This window comes from Mixophyes fleayi, chromosome 10 (assembly GCF_038048845.1).
Source record: "Mixophyes fleayi isolate aMixFle1 chromosome 10, aMixFle1.hap1, whole genome shotgun sequence".
NCBI classification, from domain to species: Eukaryota; Metazoa; Chordata; class Amphibia; order Anura; family Limnodynastidae; genus Mixophyes; species Mixophyes fleayi.
In genome coordinates this window covers 835,336-852,440 of record NC_134411.1, presented here as the reverse complement: position 1 = coordinate 852,440, position 17,105 = coordinate 835,336, and the positions used below count along the sequence as shown (strand labels likewise).

The window sequence follows — 17,105 nt, the reverse complement described above, 5'->3', positions numbered from 1 at the left end:
TTCTATAAGCTGCTGATCCTCCCTGCTCCCAGCACACATTCTCCCAGTCTGCTGGGTCTCTCCCTCCCAGCACCCCTTCTACAAGCTGCTGATCCTCCCTGCTCCCAGCACACATTCTCCCAGTCTGCTGCGTCTCTCCCTCCCAGCACCCCTTCTACAAGCTGCTGATCCTCCCTGCTCCCAGCACACATTCTCCCAGTCTGCTGGGTCTCTCCCTCCCTGCACCCCTTCTACAAGCTGCTGATCCTCCCTTCTCTCAGCACACATTCTCCCAGTCTGCTGGGTCTCTCCCTCCCTGCACCCCTTCTACAAGCTGCTGATCCTCCCTGCTCCCAGCACACATTCTCCCAGTCTGCTGGGTCTCTCCCTCCCTGCACCCCTTCTACAAGCTGCTGATCCTCCCTTCTCTCAGCACACATTCTCCCAGTCTGCTGGGTCTCTCCCTCCCAGCACCTCTTCTACAAGCTGATCCTTCCTGCTCGCAGCACACATTCTCCCAGTCTGCTGGGTCTCTCCCTCCCAGCACCCCTTCTACAAGCTGCTGATCCTCCCTGCTCGCAGCACACATTCTCCCCAGTCTGCTGGGTCTCTCCCTCCCAGTGCCCCTTCTACAAGCTGCTGATCCTCCCTGCTCCCAGCACACATTCTCCCCAGTCTGCTGGGTCTCTCCCTCCCAGCGCCCCTTCTACAAGCTGCTGATCCTCCCTGCTCCCAGCACACATTCTCCGAGACTGCTGGGTCTCTCCCTCCCAGCGCCCCTTCTACAAGCTGCTGATCCTCCCTGCTCCCAGCACACATTCTCCCAGTCTGATACTTCACTGTAATTTAACTCTCTGATTTTTCACATGTGACACAAATTGTCCAGGGTCAGGTAAGTTTTGAGTGAACTTAAATTAGGGAGGCTTTTCTTCGCCAATTAAAGCCCAGCCAAACCTAACCTGTCCCTGTAAAAGAAGGGCCTATCCAACACAATGGACGTATCTTTCCACTCAAGTTTACACGTCTGTGCACAAGTGGGAGCAGGCGGTGTCTGTAGAATTACCAGGGGCCTGATTTATTAAGGATCTTAATTTAAGAAACTTCTTATTTCAGTCTCCTGGACAAAGCCATGTTTCAATGCAAGGGGTGCAAATTAGTTTTCTGTTTTGAATATAAGTTAAATACTGACTGTTTTTTCATGTAGCACACAAATACTTGATAGCTTATTTGTACACTGAAATTTAAAGTTGATATTTGTGTGCTACATGAAAAAACAGTATTTAACTTATGTTCAAAACAGAAAACGAATTTGCACCCCTTGCATTGTAACATGGTTTTGTCCAGGAGATTATTAGTATATGTAATGTGTAACAGGGCAGATAAGTCACCCTGCACTTCTGTATGTGATTATTAGTATATGTAATGTATGACAGAGCAGGTAAGTCACCCATATACTAACAATCACACAGAGCAGGGTGACTTACCTGCCCTGTCATACATTACATATACTAATAATCACACAGAGCAGGGTGACATACCTGCCTTGTCATACATTACATATACTAATAATCACACAGAGCAGCAGGGTGACTTACCTGCCCTATCATACATTACATATACTAATAATCACACAGAGCAGGGTGACTTACCTGCCCTGTCATACAAAACATATACTAATAATCACACAGAGCAGAGTGACTAACCTGCCCTGTCACACATTACATATACTAATAATCACACAGAGCAGGGTGACATACCTGCCTTGTCATACATTACATATACTAATAATCACACAGAGCAGCAGGGTGACTTACCTGCCCTATCATACATTACATATACTAATAATCACACAGAGCAGGGTGACATACCTGCCTTGTCATACATTACATATACTAATAATCACACAGAGCAGCAGGGTGACTTACCTGCCCTATCATACATTACATATACTAATAATCACACAGAGCAGGGTGACTTACCTGCCCTGTCATACATTACATATACTGATAATCACACAGAGCAGGGTGACTTATCTGCCCTGTCATACATTACATATACTAATAATCACACAGAGCAGGGTGACTTACCTGCCCTGTCATACATTACATATACTAATAATCACACAGAGCAGGGTGACTTACCTGCCCTGTCATACATTACATATACTAATAATCACACAGAGCAGGGTGACTTACCTGCCCTGTTATACATTACATATACTAATAATCACACAGAGCAGGGTGACTTACCTGCCCTGTCATACATTACATATAGTAATAATCACACAGAGCAGGGTGACTTACCTGCCCTATCATACATTACATATACTAATAATCACACAGAGCAGGGTGACTTACCCGCCCCTATCAGGGGTATCAGCAGTAAGTAGAGGATATCTGAGGGTCTCATGTTGATGTGAGGTCTGTGGCCCCAGTAACAGCCCCGACCTGGAATGGCTGCAGCTTCGTCCTTTGCACAGAAATATTCTACTTTCACTTTCTATTATATGACACTTCCTGTAAACACATCACACACTGTGTATATATCACACTACCTCACTATACACTGACACACATCACACACTGTGTATATATCACACTACCTCACTATACACTGACACACGTCACACACTGTGTATATATCACACTACCTCACTATACACTGACACACATCACACACTGTGTATATATCACACTACCTCACTATACACTGACACACATCACACACTGTGTATATATCACACTACCTCACTATACACTGACACACGTCACACACACTGTGTATATATCACACTACCTCACTATACACTGACACACGTCACACACTGTGTATATATCACACTACCTCACTATACACTGACACACATCACACACTGTGTATATATCACACTACCTCACTATACACTGACACACATCACACACTGTGTATATATCACACTACCTCACTATACACTGACACACGTCACACACACTGTGTATATATCACACTACCTCACTATACACTGACACACATCACACACTGTGTATATATCACACTACCTCACTATACACTGACACACATCACACACACTGTGTATATATCACACTACCTCACTATACACTGACACACATCACACACTGTGTATATATCACACTACCTCACTATACACTGACACACGTCACACACTGTGTATATATCACACTACCTCACTATACACTGACACACATCACACACTGTGTATATATCACACTACCTCACTATACACTGACACACATCACACACTGTGTATATATCACACTACCTCACTATACACTGACACACATCACACACTGTGTATATATCACACTACCTCACTATACACTGACACACATCACACACTGTGTATATATCACACTACCTCACTATACACTGACACACATCACACACACTGTGTATATATCACACTACCTCACTATACACTGACACACATCACACACTGTGTATATATCACACTACCTCACTATACACTGACACACGTCACACACTGTGTATATATCACACTACCTCACTATACACTGACACACATCACACACTGTGTATATATCACACTACCTCACTATACACTGACACACATCACACACTGTGTATATATCACACTACCTCACTATACACTGACACACATCACACACTGTGTATATATCACACTACCTCACTATACACTGACACACATCACACACTGTGTATATATCACACTACCTCACTATACACTGACACACGTCACACACTGTGTATATATCACACTACCTCACTATACACTGACACACATCACACACTGTGTATATATCACACTACCTCACTATACACTGACACACATCACACACTGTGTATATATCACACTACCTCACTGTACACTGACACACATCACACACTGTGTATATATCACACTACCTCACTATACACTGACACACATCACGCACTGTGTATATATCACACTACCTCACTATACACTGACACACATCACACACACTGTGTATATATCACACTACCTCACTATACACTGACACACATCACACACTGTGTATATATCACACTACCTCACTATACAATGACACACGTCACACACTGTGTATATATCACACTACCTCACTATACACTGACACACGTCACACACTGTGTATATATCACACTACCTCACTATACACTGACACACGTCACACACTGTGTATATATCACACTACCTCACTATACACTGACACACGTCACACACTGTGTATATATCACACTACCTCACTATACACTGACACACGTCACACACTGTGTATATATCACACTACCTCACTATACACTGACACACGTCACACACTGTGTATATATCACACTACCTCACTATACACTAACACACATAACACACTGTGTATATATCACACTACCTCACTATACACTGACACACGTCACACACTGTGTATATATCACACTACCTCACTATACACTGACACACATCACACACTGTGTATATATCACACTACCTCACTATACACTGACACACACTGTGTATATATCACACTACCTCACTATACACTGACACACGTCACACACTGTGTATATATCACACTACCTCACTATACACTGACACACATCACACTGTGTATATATCACACTACCTCACTATACACTGACACACATCACACACACTGTGTATATATCACACTACCTCACTATACACTGACACACGTCACACACTGTGTATATATCACACTACCTCACTATACACTAGAGATGGACGGGTCCGGTTCTCCGAGAACCGAACCCACCCGAACTTTGGGTATCCGAGTACCGAGCTGAGCAGCTCGGTACTCTCCCGCCCGTTCCGAATCCAAATCGAGGCCGAACGTGATTGTGACGTTGTCGGATCTCGGGACTCGGTTCTCGCGATACTTCAACTTTATAAATACACGCCTCCACAGCAATCCATCGCCATTTGACAGAGGGAGAGAGCAGGGTGTAGTCATAGGCTAATTAGAGCAGGGACAGAGAATACAATATTGTTCTTGCAATTGCTCTAACCAAAATCGCTAGTGCAGAGAGGAGGATAGAGGTTTATTATTTTTTCTTCATATTTGGCACTCCCCAGCGCTTTTGGGGTGTCCCCCATAATTGTGCATAAATATTTCTGGCTGTCAAAAGTCATATCTGTCAGCAGTATCTACTAAATAATTTTTAGCACTCCTCAGTGCTTTTGGGGTGTCCTCCCTAATTGTACATTAATATTTCTGGCTGTCAAAAGTCATTTCTGTCAGCAGTATCTACTAAATAATTTTTAGCACACCTCAGTGCTTTTGGGGTGTCCTCCCTAATTGTGCATTAATATTTCTGGCTGTCAAAAGTCATATCTGTCAGCAGTATCTACTAAATAATTTTTAGCACTCCTCAGTGCTTTTGGGGTGTCCTCCCTAATTGTGCATTAATATTTCTGGCTGTCAAAAGTCATATCTGTCAGCAGTATCTACTAAATAATTTTTAGCACTCCTCAGTGCTTTTGGGGTGTCCTCCCTAATTGTGCATTAATATTTCTGGCTGTCAAAAGTCATATCTGTCAGCAGTATCTACCAAATAATTTTTAGCACTCCCCAGTGGTTTGCGCTCAGAATGGATTCAAAGCAGTCCACATATGATCTGAATGAGCAACCAGGTTCTGTCACCAGTCCTGATGTTAGTGTTCCCAGTACGTCATCTGGCCAAGGTGATGTCAAACAACAGAGTGTTTCCAAATTAGTGCAAAAAACAAAAACCAAAAAAATATTTTACTGTATTGAAGCGAAAAAGAAGTGTAACTGAGCAAAAGTTAAGTGACGATAAAAAAAAAATTGCAAGCATCCCATTCTACACACGCAGTGGCAAAGAGAGAATGAGGCCTTCACCTTTGGCTATTAGTGGCAGATCCCAAAAAGTTACCCAGCCTACAATTGGTGCACAACTACTGTTACGCGTCAAAGCCGAGCTGCAAGATAACAGTGAGGCATTACAGGAGAATATTTGCTCTGATTCACAAATGACAACAATCCCTGTGGAGAGTCCATCCAACAGTGGGATGTCTAATCGTGAGCATTCTGCTGATGTGTGCCTTAATAGCCCGAGTGTAGCCGGTGATACCCAAATTGAGGATGCCACTTTGGAATTAGAAGAGGATGAGAGGGAGATTTGTGTAGGCGACGAGGGCGCTAATGAGGATGTTGATGATTATGATGCAGACAGATACCAAATTGCCTTTCTCAATTTCTATTTATATTCTAGATTATATAACGGCTGAATAGTTTTCTATTTTACTCCTATTGGAGAGAGGATCTGATGCAGACAGATACCAAACTGCCTTTGTCCATTTCAATTTATATTGTACAGTATATAACGGCTGAATTTATTAGTATTTTATACAAGTGGAGGGGGGCCTAGAGAGACAGAAACCAAACTGGCTTTCTCCATGTCAATTAATATTGTACAGTCTATAATGGCTGAATTTTTAGTTTTTTTAAAAAAGTGGAGGGGGCCTATAGAGACAGAAAGCAAACTGTCTTTTTCCATTTCTTTACATATTTAACTATAAGTGTAGGGTGTAATATACATCCAAAGATGATGGCTGCATTGCCAATATGCATAGATGGAGAGGAAGACAATCTGTTTTGTGTGTAGAATAAATGAAGGCCTACCAACGAAGAATTAAACTGTTTTTTTGGATGATTTATTACCTCAACAATTAGATTACTTGTCTCTAAAACAGTTGGAGCACTAAATTGGGTTAATTTAGGCCCAAAAACATGGATTTTCCAAAAAAATAGCAAAACAAAACCAAACAAAACCAAAACCAAAACACGCAATGGCGGTTTTGCAAAACCAAAACCAAAACACGACGGTAATCCAGATCCAAAACCGAATCCAAAACCAAAACACGGGGGTCAGTGACCATCTCTACTATACACTGACACACATCACACACTGTGTATATATCACACTACCTTACTACATACTTGCCAACATTTTTTTTTTTTCTTCCGGGAGATGCCGGCTGGGACGTGGGCGTGCAGGGGGCGGGGCTGCGAAATCGCGTCATTTTGGCCCCGCCCCCGTGACGGAATGACGCAAATCGCGTCATTTTACAGTGGGGGCGGGGCTAAACGCCGCGATTCCGGGTGAATCGCGGCGTTTAAACTAAATTTTTCCCCCTTCCTATCAGGGAGATTGCCACACTCGTCCGGGAGACTCTCGCAAAATGCGGGAGTCTCCCGGACAATGCGGGAGAGTTGGCAAGTATGCCTTACTATACACTGACACATCACACACTGTGTATATATCACACTACCTCACTATACACTGACACACATCACACACTGTGTATATATCACACTACCTCACTATACACTAACACACATCACACACTGTGTATATATCACACTACCTCACTGTACACTGACACACATCACACACTGTGTATATATCACACTACCTCACTATACTAACACACATCACACACTACCTCACTATACACTAACACACATCACACACTGTGTATATATCACACTACCTCACTATACACTGACACACATCACACACTGTGTATATATCACACTACCTCACTATACTAACACACATCACACACTACCTCACTATACACTAACACACATCACACACTGTGTATATATCACACTACCTCACTATACACTGACACACATCACACACTGTGTATATATCACACTACCTCACTATACACTGACACACATCACACACTGTGTATATATCACACTACCTCACTATACACTGACACACATCACACACTGTGTATATATCACACTACCTCACTATACACTGACACACATCACACACTGTGTATATATCACACTACCTCACTATACACTGACACACATCACACACACAGTGTATATATCACACTACCTCACTATACACTGACACACATTACACACACTGTGTATATATCACACTACCTCACTATACACTGACACACGTCACACACTGTGTATATATCACACTACCTCACTATACACTGACACACGTCACACACCGTGTATATATCACACTACCTCACTATACACTGACACACATCACACACTGTGTATATATCACACTACCTCACTATACACTGACACACATCACACACTGTGTATATATCATACTACCTCACTATACACTGACACACATCACACACTGTGTATATATCACACTACCTCACTATACACTGACACACATCACACACTGTGTATATATCACACTACCTCACTATACACTGACACACATCACACACTGTGTATATATCACACTACCTCACTATACACTGACACACATCACACACTGTGTATATAACACTATTACACCGTCTTTTAGTGTAAAATGTACAGTTTTGTTCTGCGCACTATCACAGTTTTCGTTCAGCGACAACATGGAGGACGCGGTGTCTGACAGACAGGTTACAGATATCCGCCATTACAGCGCTGACAGGAGAACACTAGAAATGCGGCGTCTCCCTCAGTTCTCAGCAGAGGAATTATATTGTACAAAGTACAATAAGAAATAATCCTGTCAGACAAGTTTTACATTCTTCTCCCTCAGAGTCTGACAGAGGCCAAAGTTCAAGACCACAGAACCATCTTATCTTCTTCCTGCTCAGCGGTCACAGAGATAAACGCTACACACACAGGTTCTAATAACTGTGCTGTAATACAGCCTTGTTCCAACCAACTTGTTCCTGGGCATTTACCCCTTTCACTGGCAGTGCCGTAGCTGGCAGCATGTAATACCCAGAGCAGACATTCCAGTCATGTCTGTAGCTGGCACACTTAGTCTGCCCAGAGCTGGCAGCGTGGAGGAGCCCGGAGCCGGCCTAAGAGGTCACAGTACCATGAGCCACAGTGTTTACCCCTCAGGAGGAAAGTCCGTCAGGGTCGGAGTCTGAGGAGGCGACAAGAACCTCCGCCTCATCCAAGCGAGGCCAACTTGTAATGACATTGGGCTCTGAGGTGCAGCTGGCATTCTGTACCACACTCAGAGCGGAAAGGTTGGTGCTACGTAGTTACACAGGGCTACTAGATGTCCCAGCATTCTTTGCTCCTAATACTGACCCAGTCTTACCCTCCATTATCAGTAGTAATATGCTTACTGATCCCACTGATCGCATACGGAGAAAGCTCCAATATTGAATAGCAGACATGGCTGGGCCATTATTGTTTACTGGTTCTCAGTCATATTACGAACCCCTGGTTACCACAGAGTTCAGGGGGATAACAGGTCATCTTGATAGGACAACACTAAAACATCCTCTTCAGTCCGTCCATAGTGGAATTCCATCTGATCCAAGATATTACAGAGCCCAGTCTGTGTGTGGCGTCTTGTCTGTCAGTCTACCTGATACACTCGTAGTGCCCACTCACCTTCCACCCCAGGCTAACACGTGGAAGGTCAAAACTAACACGTCCTTAATTTAAAATCCGGCTTCCTTTAACCCCCAACCAATGTTTATGTCCCTGTATTTTCGAAACTCAGCTCCACTTGGCTCTTTACATGGGTCACAGTAATCTTTGTCACTCATTTCGTCTTTATTAAAATCAGAACTGTATCGTGGACCGGAGGTATGAATGAGCGCTACTGAGGGTGAAGGGCGAGGTCACACCTGCGCCTGACGCCATCATCGTCTCTCCGACTCACTTATCCGCAAGCGCCCGCCAAGGATGTCTTCAGCCTTTACCTTACTACAATTTTCTCTTATATTTTACTTTTACAATGGAGAACTATTCTCTTGCACCCCCCCCCCCTCTCTCATTAGGGTCTCACTTGCTACATTTCAGAGTGATACATAATAAGAGGACACATTATCAAAGAGCAAAAAGTTCTCTTGACAATAAACTGTTATAAAGTAACTTTTATAAATAACTTTTTTTTTGCTTTCCCTAATATATTGAGGAGGTTACCCCAGGAGTTACCCCAGGAGTTACCCCAGGAGTTACCCCCCCCCCCCCCCCCAGCGTATTGTTAGTTCTCACCAGCGAAGGTTCCATATGACTTTTGTGGTGGTGTTATCATCATCTCATATTTGGCAGTACCCGGAGGATAGGACAGAAAGTAAAACGTCATTTATTGATGAAATAAATTCAGTAGAACAGAACAGTGGCGGCCTCTAGTGGTTTAGCTGAGGGTGCAGTGAGATAGCAGTTTGGTTGTTGCCTTATAAAGATTCACAAGGTTCTTGTTCTCCTGTACGGCAGGTATGTATTTTGCCAGTCTTTATGGACCAGGTTACTGCTATAAATGCTCTGGGGTCATCGGCTGTGACCTACAAACCGAGAGTGGGTGTGATAAACCCAGTGCTCTTCATTCTGTCAACCTTTGTTAAATTGAGTCTCGGTGGCCTATTCTTAGAGGACCCTCTTCGGTGGATAGAAGGCTTCGGGAACCTCCTTTTATTTCTTTGATACATGGATAAGGGGAGGCAGCATAATGAGTTTCAGAGTTCAGCACGGTTCCTTCCAACCTACTTGACTATGAACATGAGATGAACCATCCATGGGCGGATTGAGAGGGACAAAGTCAAAAACTGTTGTAGGAGAAGAGAATCTTGAAGTTAAACTTTGATGAGCTGCTGCCACTGAGGGACCACCCAGGCAGTGTCTGTAGGGCAGGTTTGGCTCCGATAATGTCATTGAAGTATAAATATCACCTGGTTCTCCTGTCATGGGAAAGTGTGGCTGTCCACGGGATGAGTACCTAGGGGAGATAAAAAGAGCATGGCCCAAATTTGCACAGGTATCGCTTTATTGTGGAGGTTTTTAAGAGTATTTTGGGGATCCCATGCTTTTCTGGGCTGTGAGTGTGTTTGGGGGCATTCAACAGTTGTCAGGATTGTGTATTGAACATTCTGTTACTGTAGTTATTAGGTACTTATTGTGGATACTGCAGAGTCAGGTTTCCACCAGACAAACAGTCCTTCCCTGTAGTAGTGAGCGATATCCTACAGGAGGTGAGGAAGACATGGGATATGGAGCGATGATAGATGGACACCAGTAATTGATCTAGGCTGTGGTGCAATAACAAATTGCTTCCAAACAGCCCCTTAGATTCTGCAGTTTGTAAAGTTTGTTTTATGACAGGACTTTGCATATAGCTAATGCCCCATAGACTCTTGTCTACCTGTCTAGAATTGTTCTGATTGTAAATATGTTTATACCATTCATTTATATTTTTAATCAGAAATATACTATATTTAAGTTTACTGTATGATACGAATGGACTTCTACAGTGATAAAGCCTGTCTTTTCAGATATTATTAGAGATGGTCACTGACCCCCATGTTTTGGTTTTGGTTTTGGATCTGGATTACCTTCTGTGAGGATACCGGGTTTAACGTAACCTTCTGGACCACAGAGCTGGCCTACTCGGTACCTATCCAAGGTTCAACATCGCCCTGGCAAATATGCGAAAATAACACAAATAAGTTTATTTAACAAAATGGTAACACAAAACAGCAATAAACAGATATAAATAATAATAACTTGCAACAAATATCACTACAGTCTGGCATAGACAACATACAGGGTATAATAAAACACCTCACCAGTATCCTTGTTACTGTCAGGGACTGCTGCCTCTCTCCTTTAAGACTACCAGCAAACGTAGTGGCCTTAAGTCACTGTCACTCCGCTTTCGGAGGACACACAGCTCCCTAAGACCTTGAGAGGTAGATCAGGGCACAGCAGTACTCAAGGGACCGATTGTCCCTTTCCTGTCAGGGGCAGAGCTTAATACAGATCAACGCCAGCCTGACCTCAGCTATCACTCTTAAGTGAATGCAAAATTGCTGTCTTCTCTAGCTGTCTTTTAAGCCCAGAAATTACCTCATCAGCAATTCCAGGACCTGCCTGATTGGTCCTTTCCGGTCTTTACCTATTCACAGGTAGACATGCAGACCAGGAGATAGCAGATGAATCATTCCTGATTTAATTAGGAACAGATATTGTTATGTGGTTATACAGGAAAGTTTTTCATCTTTGGGTGTATATTACACCCTCCACTTGTAGTTAAATAGAAAAAAATCAGTCTGCATTGACTGTACGTTAAATAGAAATGGACAAAGGCAGTTTGGTATCTGTCTGCATCAGACCCCCTCTCCACTACTAGTAAAATAGAAAACTATTCAGCCGTTATAGACTGTAGAATATAAATAGAAATGGACAAAGGCAGTTTGGTGTCAGTCTCTATAGCCCCCAGCCTGCATAGACTGAACAATAAATTAGAAATGGCCAAAGGTCAGGCGCGGGCTGGGATACTTCAGACGGGGAGCACACAGGCGGCCGCATCTCATTACACAGGATACGGCCGCGTCATTGATGACGCGGCCGCATCCCGTGTCATGTGATGCGGCCGCCTGTGCGCTGACGCATGACATCAGATGCGGCCACAGGTAAAAATCCGGAGAAATTGCACCGGCCCTAATAGCGGAAAGTCTGAGGGCCCGGGGGGCCGATGCCCCCCTGCCCCCCGGCCCAGCCCGCCCCTGCCAAAGGTAGTTTTGTATCTGTCTGTATATTACACCCTCCACCATTTAAAGTACATACTTGTGCCTATATTCATGCTGCCACTTGTAGTTACTTGTAGTAAATGCAGCACTTGTCTGTAATTCTCTTTCGCTATTTGTACTCATTAAACTCATTCTACTAATTATCTAAATATATTTAAGTTTATACTAAACACTGTGATCTTAGTATATACTAGAGATGCTCAGGCTCGGTTCTCCAAGAATCAAACCCACCAGAACTTCGCCGATTCGCGTACCAAGGCGAACCGGCTTGGTACTTTCGTGCGCCCTTGGAAGTGAAAATGAGGCAAAGTGTCATTGGTGGATCTCGCAAGTTTTGGATTCTATAAGTACCGCCGTCCACGGAGATCTGGCGCCATTTCACAGAGAGACACAGAAGGGGCAGCACGGTTCTTGGCAATCTCTAGTACAGTTGGGCAGCGTCATATCTAAAACAGAAAGAGGAGGGGTGGCAGTTTTCTTAAAAGTCTCCAGTGACATTCTACTGAGCTATAGCTCACACAGAAACAGGAGAGGTCCCAGTGTTGTTGCCAGTCTACAGTCTACGTGCCATTGCTCCATTGCAAATTGTCATTGCTGAAATATAAATAATAGGGCTGTCCGTGTTCTTCAAAATCTGCAGTCACATTGTACTGTGTTATTATAGCTCACACAGAAACAGGAGAGGTGGCAGGGATTAGTGCCAAAACAGAAATTACAATAATAGGGCTGTCAGTGTTCTTAAAGTATCCAGTCACATTCTACTGTGCCAAAGCTCATACAGAAACAGGAGGGGTGGCAGTGTCCTTCTCACTCTCCAGTCTCAGTCATGATACTAATCCCTCTACGTATGTGCTAAAGTGGTTTTATTTAAGTCAGGGGAAAAAATATGTAAAAAAAAAAGCTTGTACCTTTTTAAAGAAAAAAAACACCCTCTAATAAAGGTGAAAGTTTACTGTAGAAAAACATAAAATTGCCAACATGTCATTCTACCCAAAACATTAACAAACATGCCAGCATCAGCTAGCTCCCTTCTCTCAGATAAATCCCAGCACCAGCTATCTACACAGTCATCATCCTCACCCTCATCAGTGTGTACAACATCACTCAATACTCATTAATCCCAGCTGCAATCCACCGTCTCTTAGAAAAGCTTAGTTTTTTCCTAGTAGCAGTAGCCTGAGAAACTGAAGGAGGGGACGCAATTGTGTCAGGTACCACTTCAGCTGTCAACTTGCTCACCAGAAGCTCATTGCATCTCTTGTGATCTGGGACAGTGGGAAATAAAAAGACATAGCTCTTAAACCTAGGATCAATCATAGTCACCAAAATGTAGTTATACGATTTCCAGTAGTGGTTAGCTCTTTGATCCTGGCGAAGTGATTAAAGTACTTCATCTACAAGTCTGACATACTTAGCGTAATTTATTTGTTTCATCTCCTCCAATTTTTCAAGTTGCTTTTCCAAAGTCTAATTAAGGGAATCACTTTGCTCAAGCTATCAGTGTCTGAACTCAGTTCACAGGTGACTACTTTGAATCGTTGATGGGGGGCCCAAGGACAATTCCATCTTGCTCCACTTTTCCTTTCAGCTACCGCTGTTTGCCGGTGTTACCTACATGTGCTATATACCGCTGTGTGCCAGAGTTACCTACATGTGCTATATACCGCTGTGTGCCAGAGTTACCTACATGTGCTATATACCGCTGTGTGCCGGTGTTACCTACATGTGCTCTATACCGCTGTGTGGCGGTGTTACCTACATGTGCTATATACCGCTGTGTGTCAATGTTATCTACATGTGCTATATACCGCTGTGTGCCGGTGTTACCTACATGTGCTATATACCACTGTGTGCCGGTGTTACCTACATGTGCTATATACCGCTGTGTGTCAATGTTATCTACATGTGCTATATACCGCTGTGTGCCGGTGTTACCTACATGTGCTATATACCGCTGTGTGCCGGTGTTACCTACATGTGCTATATACCGCTGTGTGCCGGTGTTACCTACATGTGCTATATACCGCTGTGTGTCAATGTTAACTACATGTGCTATATACCAATGTGTGCCGGTGTTACCTTCATGTGCTATATACCGCTGTGTGCCGGTGTTACCTACATGTGCTATATACCGCTGTGTGCCGGTGTTACCTACATGTGCTATATACCGCTGTGTGCCGGTGTTACCTACATGTGCTATATACCGCTGTGTGCCGCTGTAACCTACATGTGCTATATACCGCTGTGTGCCGGTGTTACCTACATGTGCTATATACCGCTGTGTGCCGGTGTTACCTACATGTGCTATATACCGCTGTGTGCCGGTGTAACCTACATGTGCTATATACCGCTGTGTGCCGGTGTTACCTACATGTGCTATATACCGCTGTGTGCCGGTGTTACCTACATGTGCTATATACCGCTGTGTGCCGGTGTTACCTACATGTGCTATATACCGCTGTGTGTCAATGTTAACTACATGTGCTATATACCAATGTGTGCCGGTGTTACCTTCATGTGCTATATACCGCTGTGTGCCGGTGTTACCTACATGTGCTATATACCGCTGTGTGCCGGTGTTACCTACATGTGCTATATACCGCTGTGTGCCGGTGTTACCTACATGTGCTATATACCGCTGTGTGCCGGTGTTACCTACATGTGCTATATACCGCTGTGTGCCGGTGTTACCTACATGTGCTATATACCGCTGTGTGCCGGTGTTACCTACATGTGCTATATACCGCTGTGTGCCGGTGTTACCTACATGTGCTATATACCGATCGGGGCCGGATTTACCGCTAGGCAACCTAGGCACCTGCCTAGGGCCTAGCGGCTCTCGGGGGGCACAGCTGGGGGGGGGACAGGAGTAATTTTTAAAAAAATGAAAAAAAAAAAAAATTCGGCCCCTCCCCCGACTCGCGGCACCCCCCCCCCCCCGCGACTCGTGCGGGGGGGGGGGGGGTGCCGCGAGTCGGGGGAGGGGGGGGGGGTGCCGCGAATCGGGTCCCGGCAGCCTCTTCTCCTCTCAGTGTCTCAGTGATAGAGAGAGGAGGAGAGGCTGCCGGGACCCGACGAGCGATCACGTGACTCTTTCTTTTTTTTTTTTTTTTCTTTACATCTGGACTGACGGAGGAGGAGCAGCGCGCAATAGAAAGGTAAGTAAAACACAGAAGTGGTGATGGTGAAGGGGCACAGAAGTGGTGATGGTGAAGGGGCACAGAGGTAGTGAAGGGGCACAGAAGTGGTGATGGTGATTGGCACAGAAGTGGTGATGGTGATTGGCACAGAAGTGGTGATGGTGAAGAGGCACAGAGGTGGTGATGGTGAAGAGGCACAGAGGTGGTGATGGGCACAGAGGTGGTGATGGTGAAGGGCACAGAGGTGGTGATGGTGATTGGCACAGAAGTGGTGATGGTGAAGGGCACAGAGGTGGTGATGGTGAAGAGGCACAGAGGTGGTGAAGGGGCACAGAAGTGGTGATGGTGATTGGCACAGAAGTGGTGATGGTGAAGGGCACAGAGGTGGTAATGGGCACAGAGGTGGTGATGGTGATTGGCACATTGGTGGTGGTGGTGATTGGCACAGAGGTGGGGATGGTGATGGGCACAGAGGTGAGGGGGAAAGGGCACATGTGATATTGTGAAGGGGCAAAAGTGACAATGAAGGGGCACAGTGTGATGATAGAGGGACAAAAGTGACAAGAGCACATACTTGGATTTATGCGTATTATTTTTGCAAACAACTTAAGTAAGTATTTCTGCCCTGACTTCAATATTTATTATGTTGTTTTGACCTAACTACTTAAAAAAACGGGACTGCTTGGTAATTATTTAGGGGTGCCTTTTTCTGCAGCAGGGTGGCCTTGCTCTTTTCACATGTTAGGTACGCCCCCAAAGATGCAAGACACGCCCTCACCTCCTTTGGCGGCGTGCCGCCGCTGCGCGGCGGCACATGCTTTCATGTCTACGTAACTATAGGGGTATATGGTAGGCTGCAAAAATATAGTGCAATGGATTGTTCCAGGGAGGGGGCCCAAAAACAGTATCCTGCCTAGGGCCCTATGAGGTCTAAATCCGGCTCTGATACCGATGTGTGCCGCTGTTACCTACATGTGCTATATACCGCTGTGTGCCGGTGTTACCTACATGTGCTATATACCGCTGTGTGCCGGTGTTACCTACATGTGCTATATACCGATGTGTGCCGGTGTTACCTACATGTGCTATATACCGCTGTGTGCCGCTGTTACCTACATGTGCTATATACCGCTGTGTGCCGCTGTTACCTACATGTGCTATATACCGCTGTGTGCCGCTGTTACCTACATGTGCTATATACCGCTGTGTGCCGCTGTTACCTACATGTGCTATATACCGCTGTGTGCCGGTGTTACCTACATGTGCTATATACCGCTGTGTGCCGCTGTTACCTACATGTGCTATATACCGCTGTGTGCCGGTGTTACCTACATGTGCTATATACCGCTGTGTGCCGGTGTTACCTACATGTGCTATATACCGCTGTGTGCCGGTGTTACCTACATGTGCTATATACCGCTGTGTGCCGGTGTTACCTACATGTGCTATATACCGAT

At 44.6% G+C, this 17,105-nt stretch overlaps 1 protein-coding gene across 2 annotated transcripts in view; it reads right to left on the bottom strand.

The window, feature by feature from the left end:
• Nucleotides 1-2,484, bottom strand: part of LOC142103524 (uncharacterized) — a 28,471-nt gene extending 25,987 nt beyond the window's left edge. For both annotated transcript variants that reach the window (XM_075187567.1, XM_075187568.1), the window contains exon 1: nt 2,337-2,484. In XM_075187567.1, coding sequence (XP_075043668.1) covers nt 2,337-2,388 — 52 coding nt within the window. In that variant the 5' untranslated portion in view covers nt 2,389-2,484. The remainder of the gene's footprint in view (nt 1-2,336) is intronic.
• Between the last annotated feature and the right edge of the window lie 14,621 nt (nt 2,485-17,105).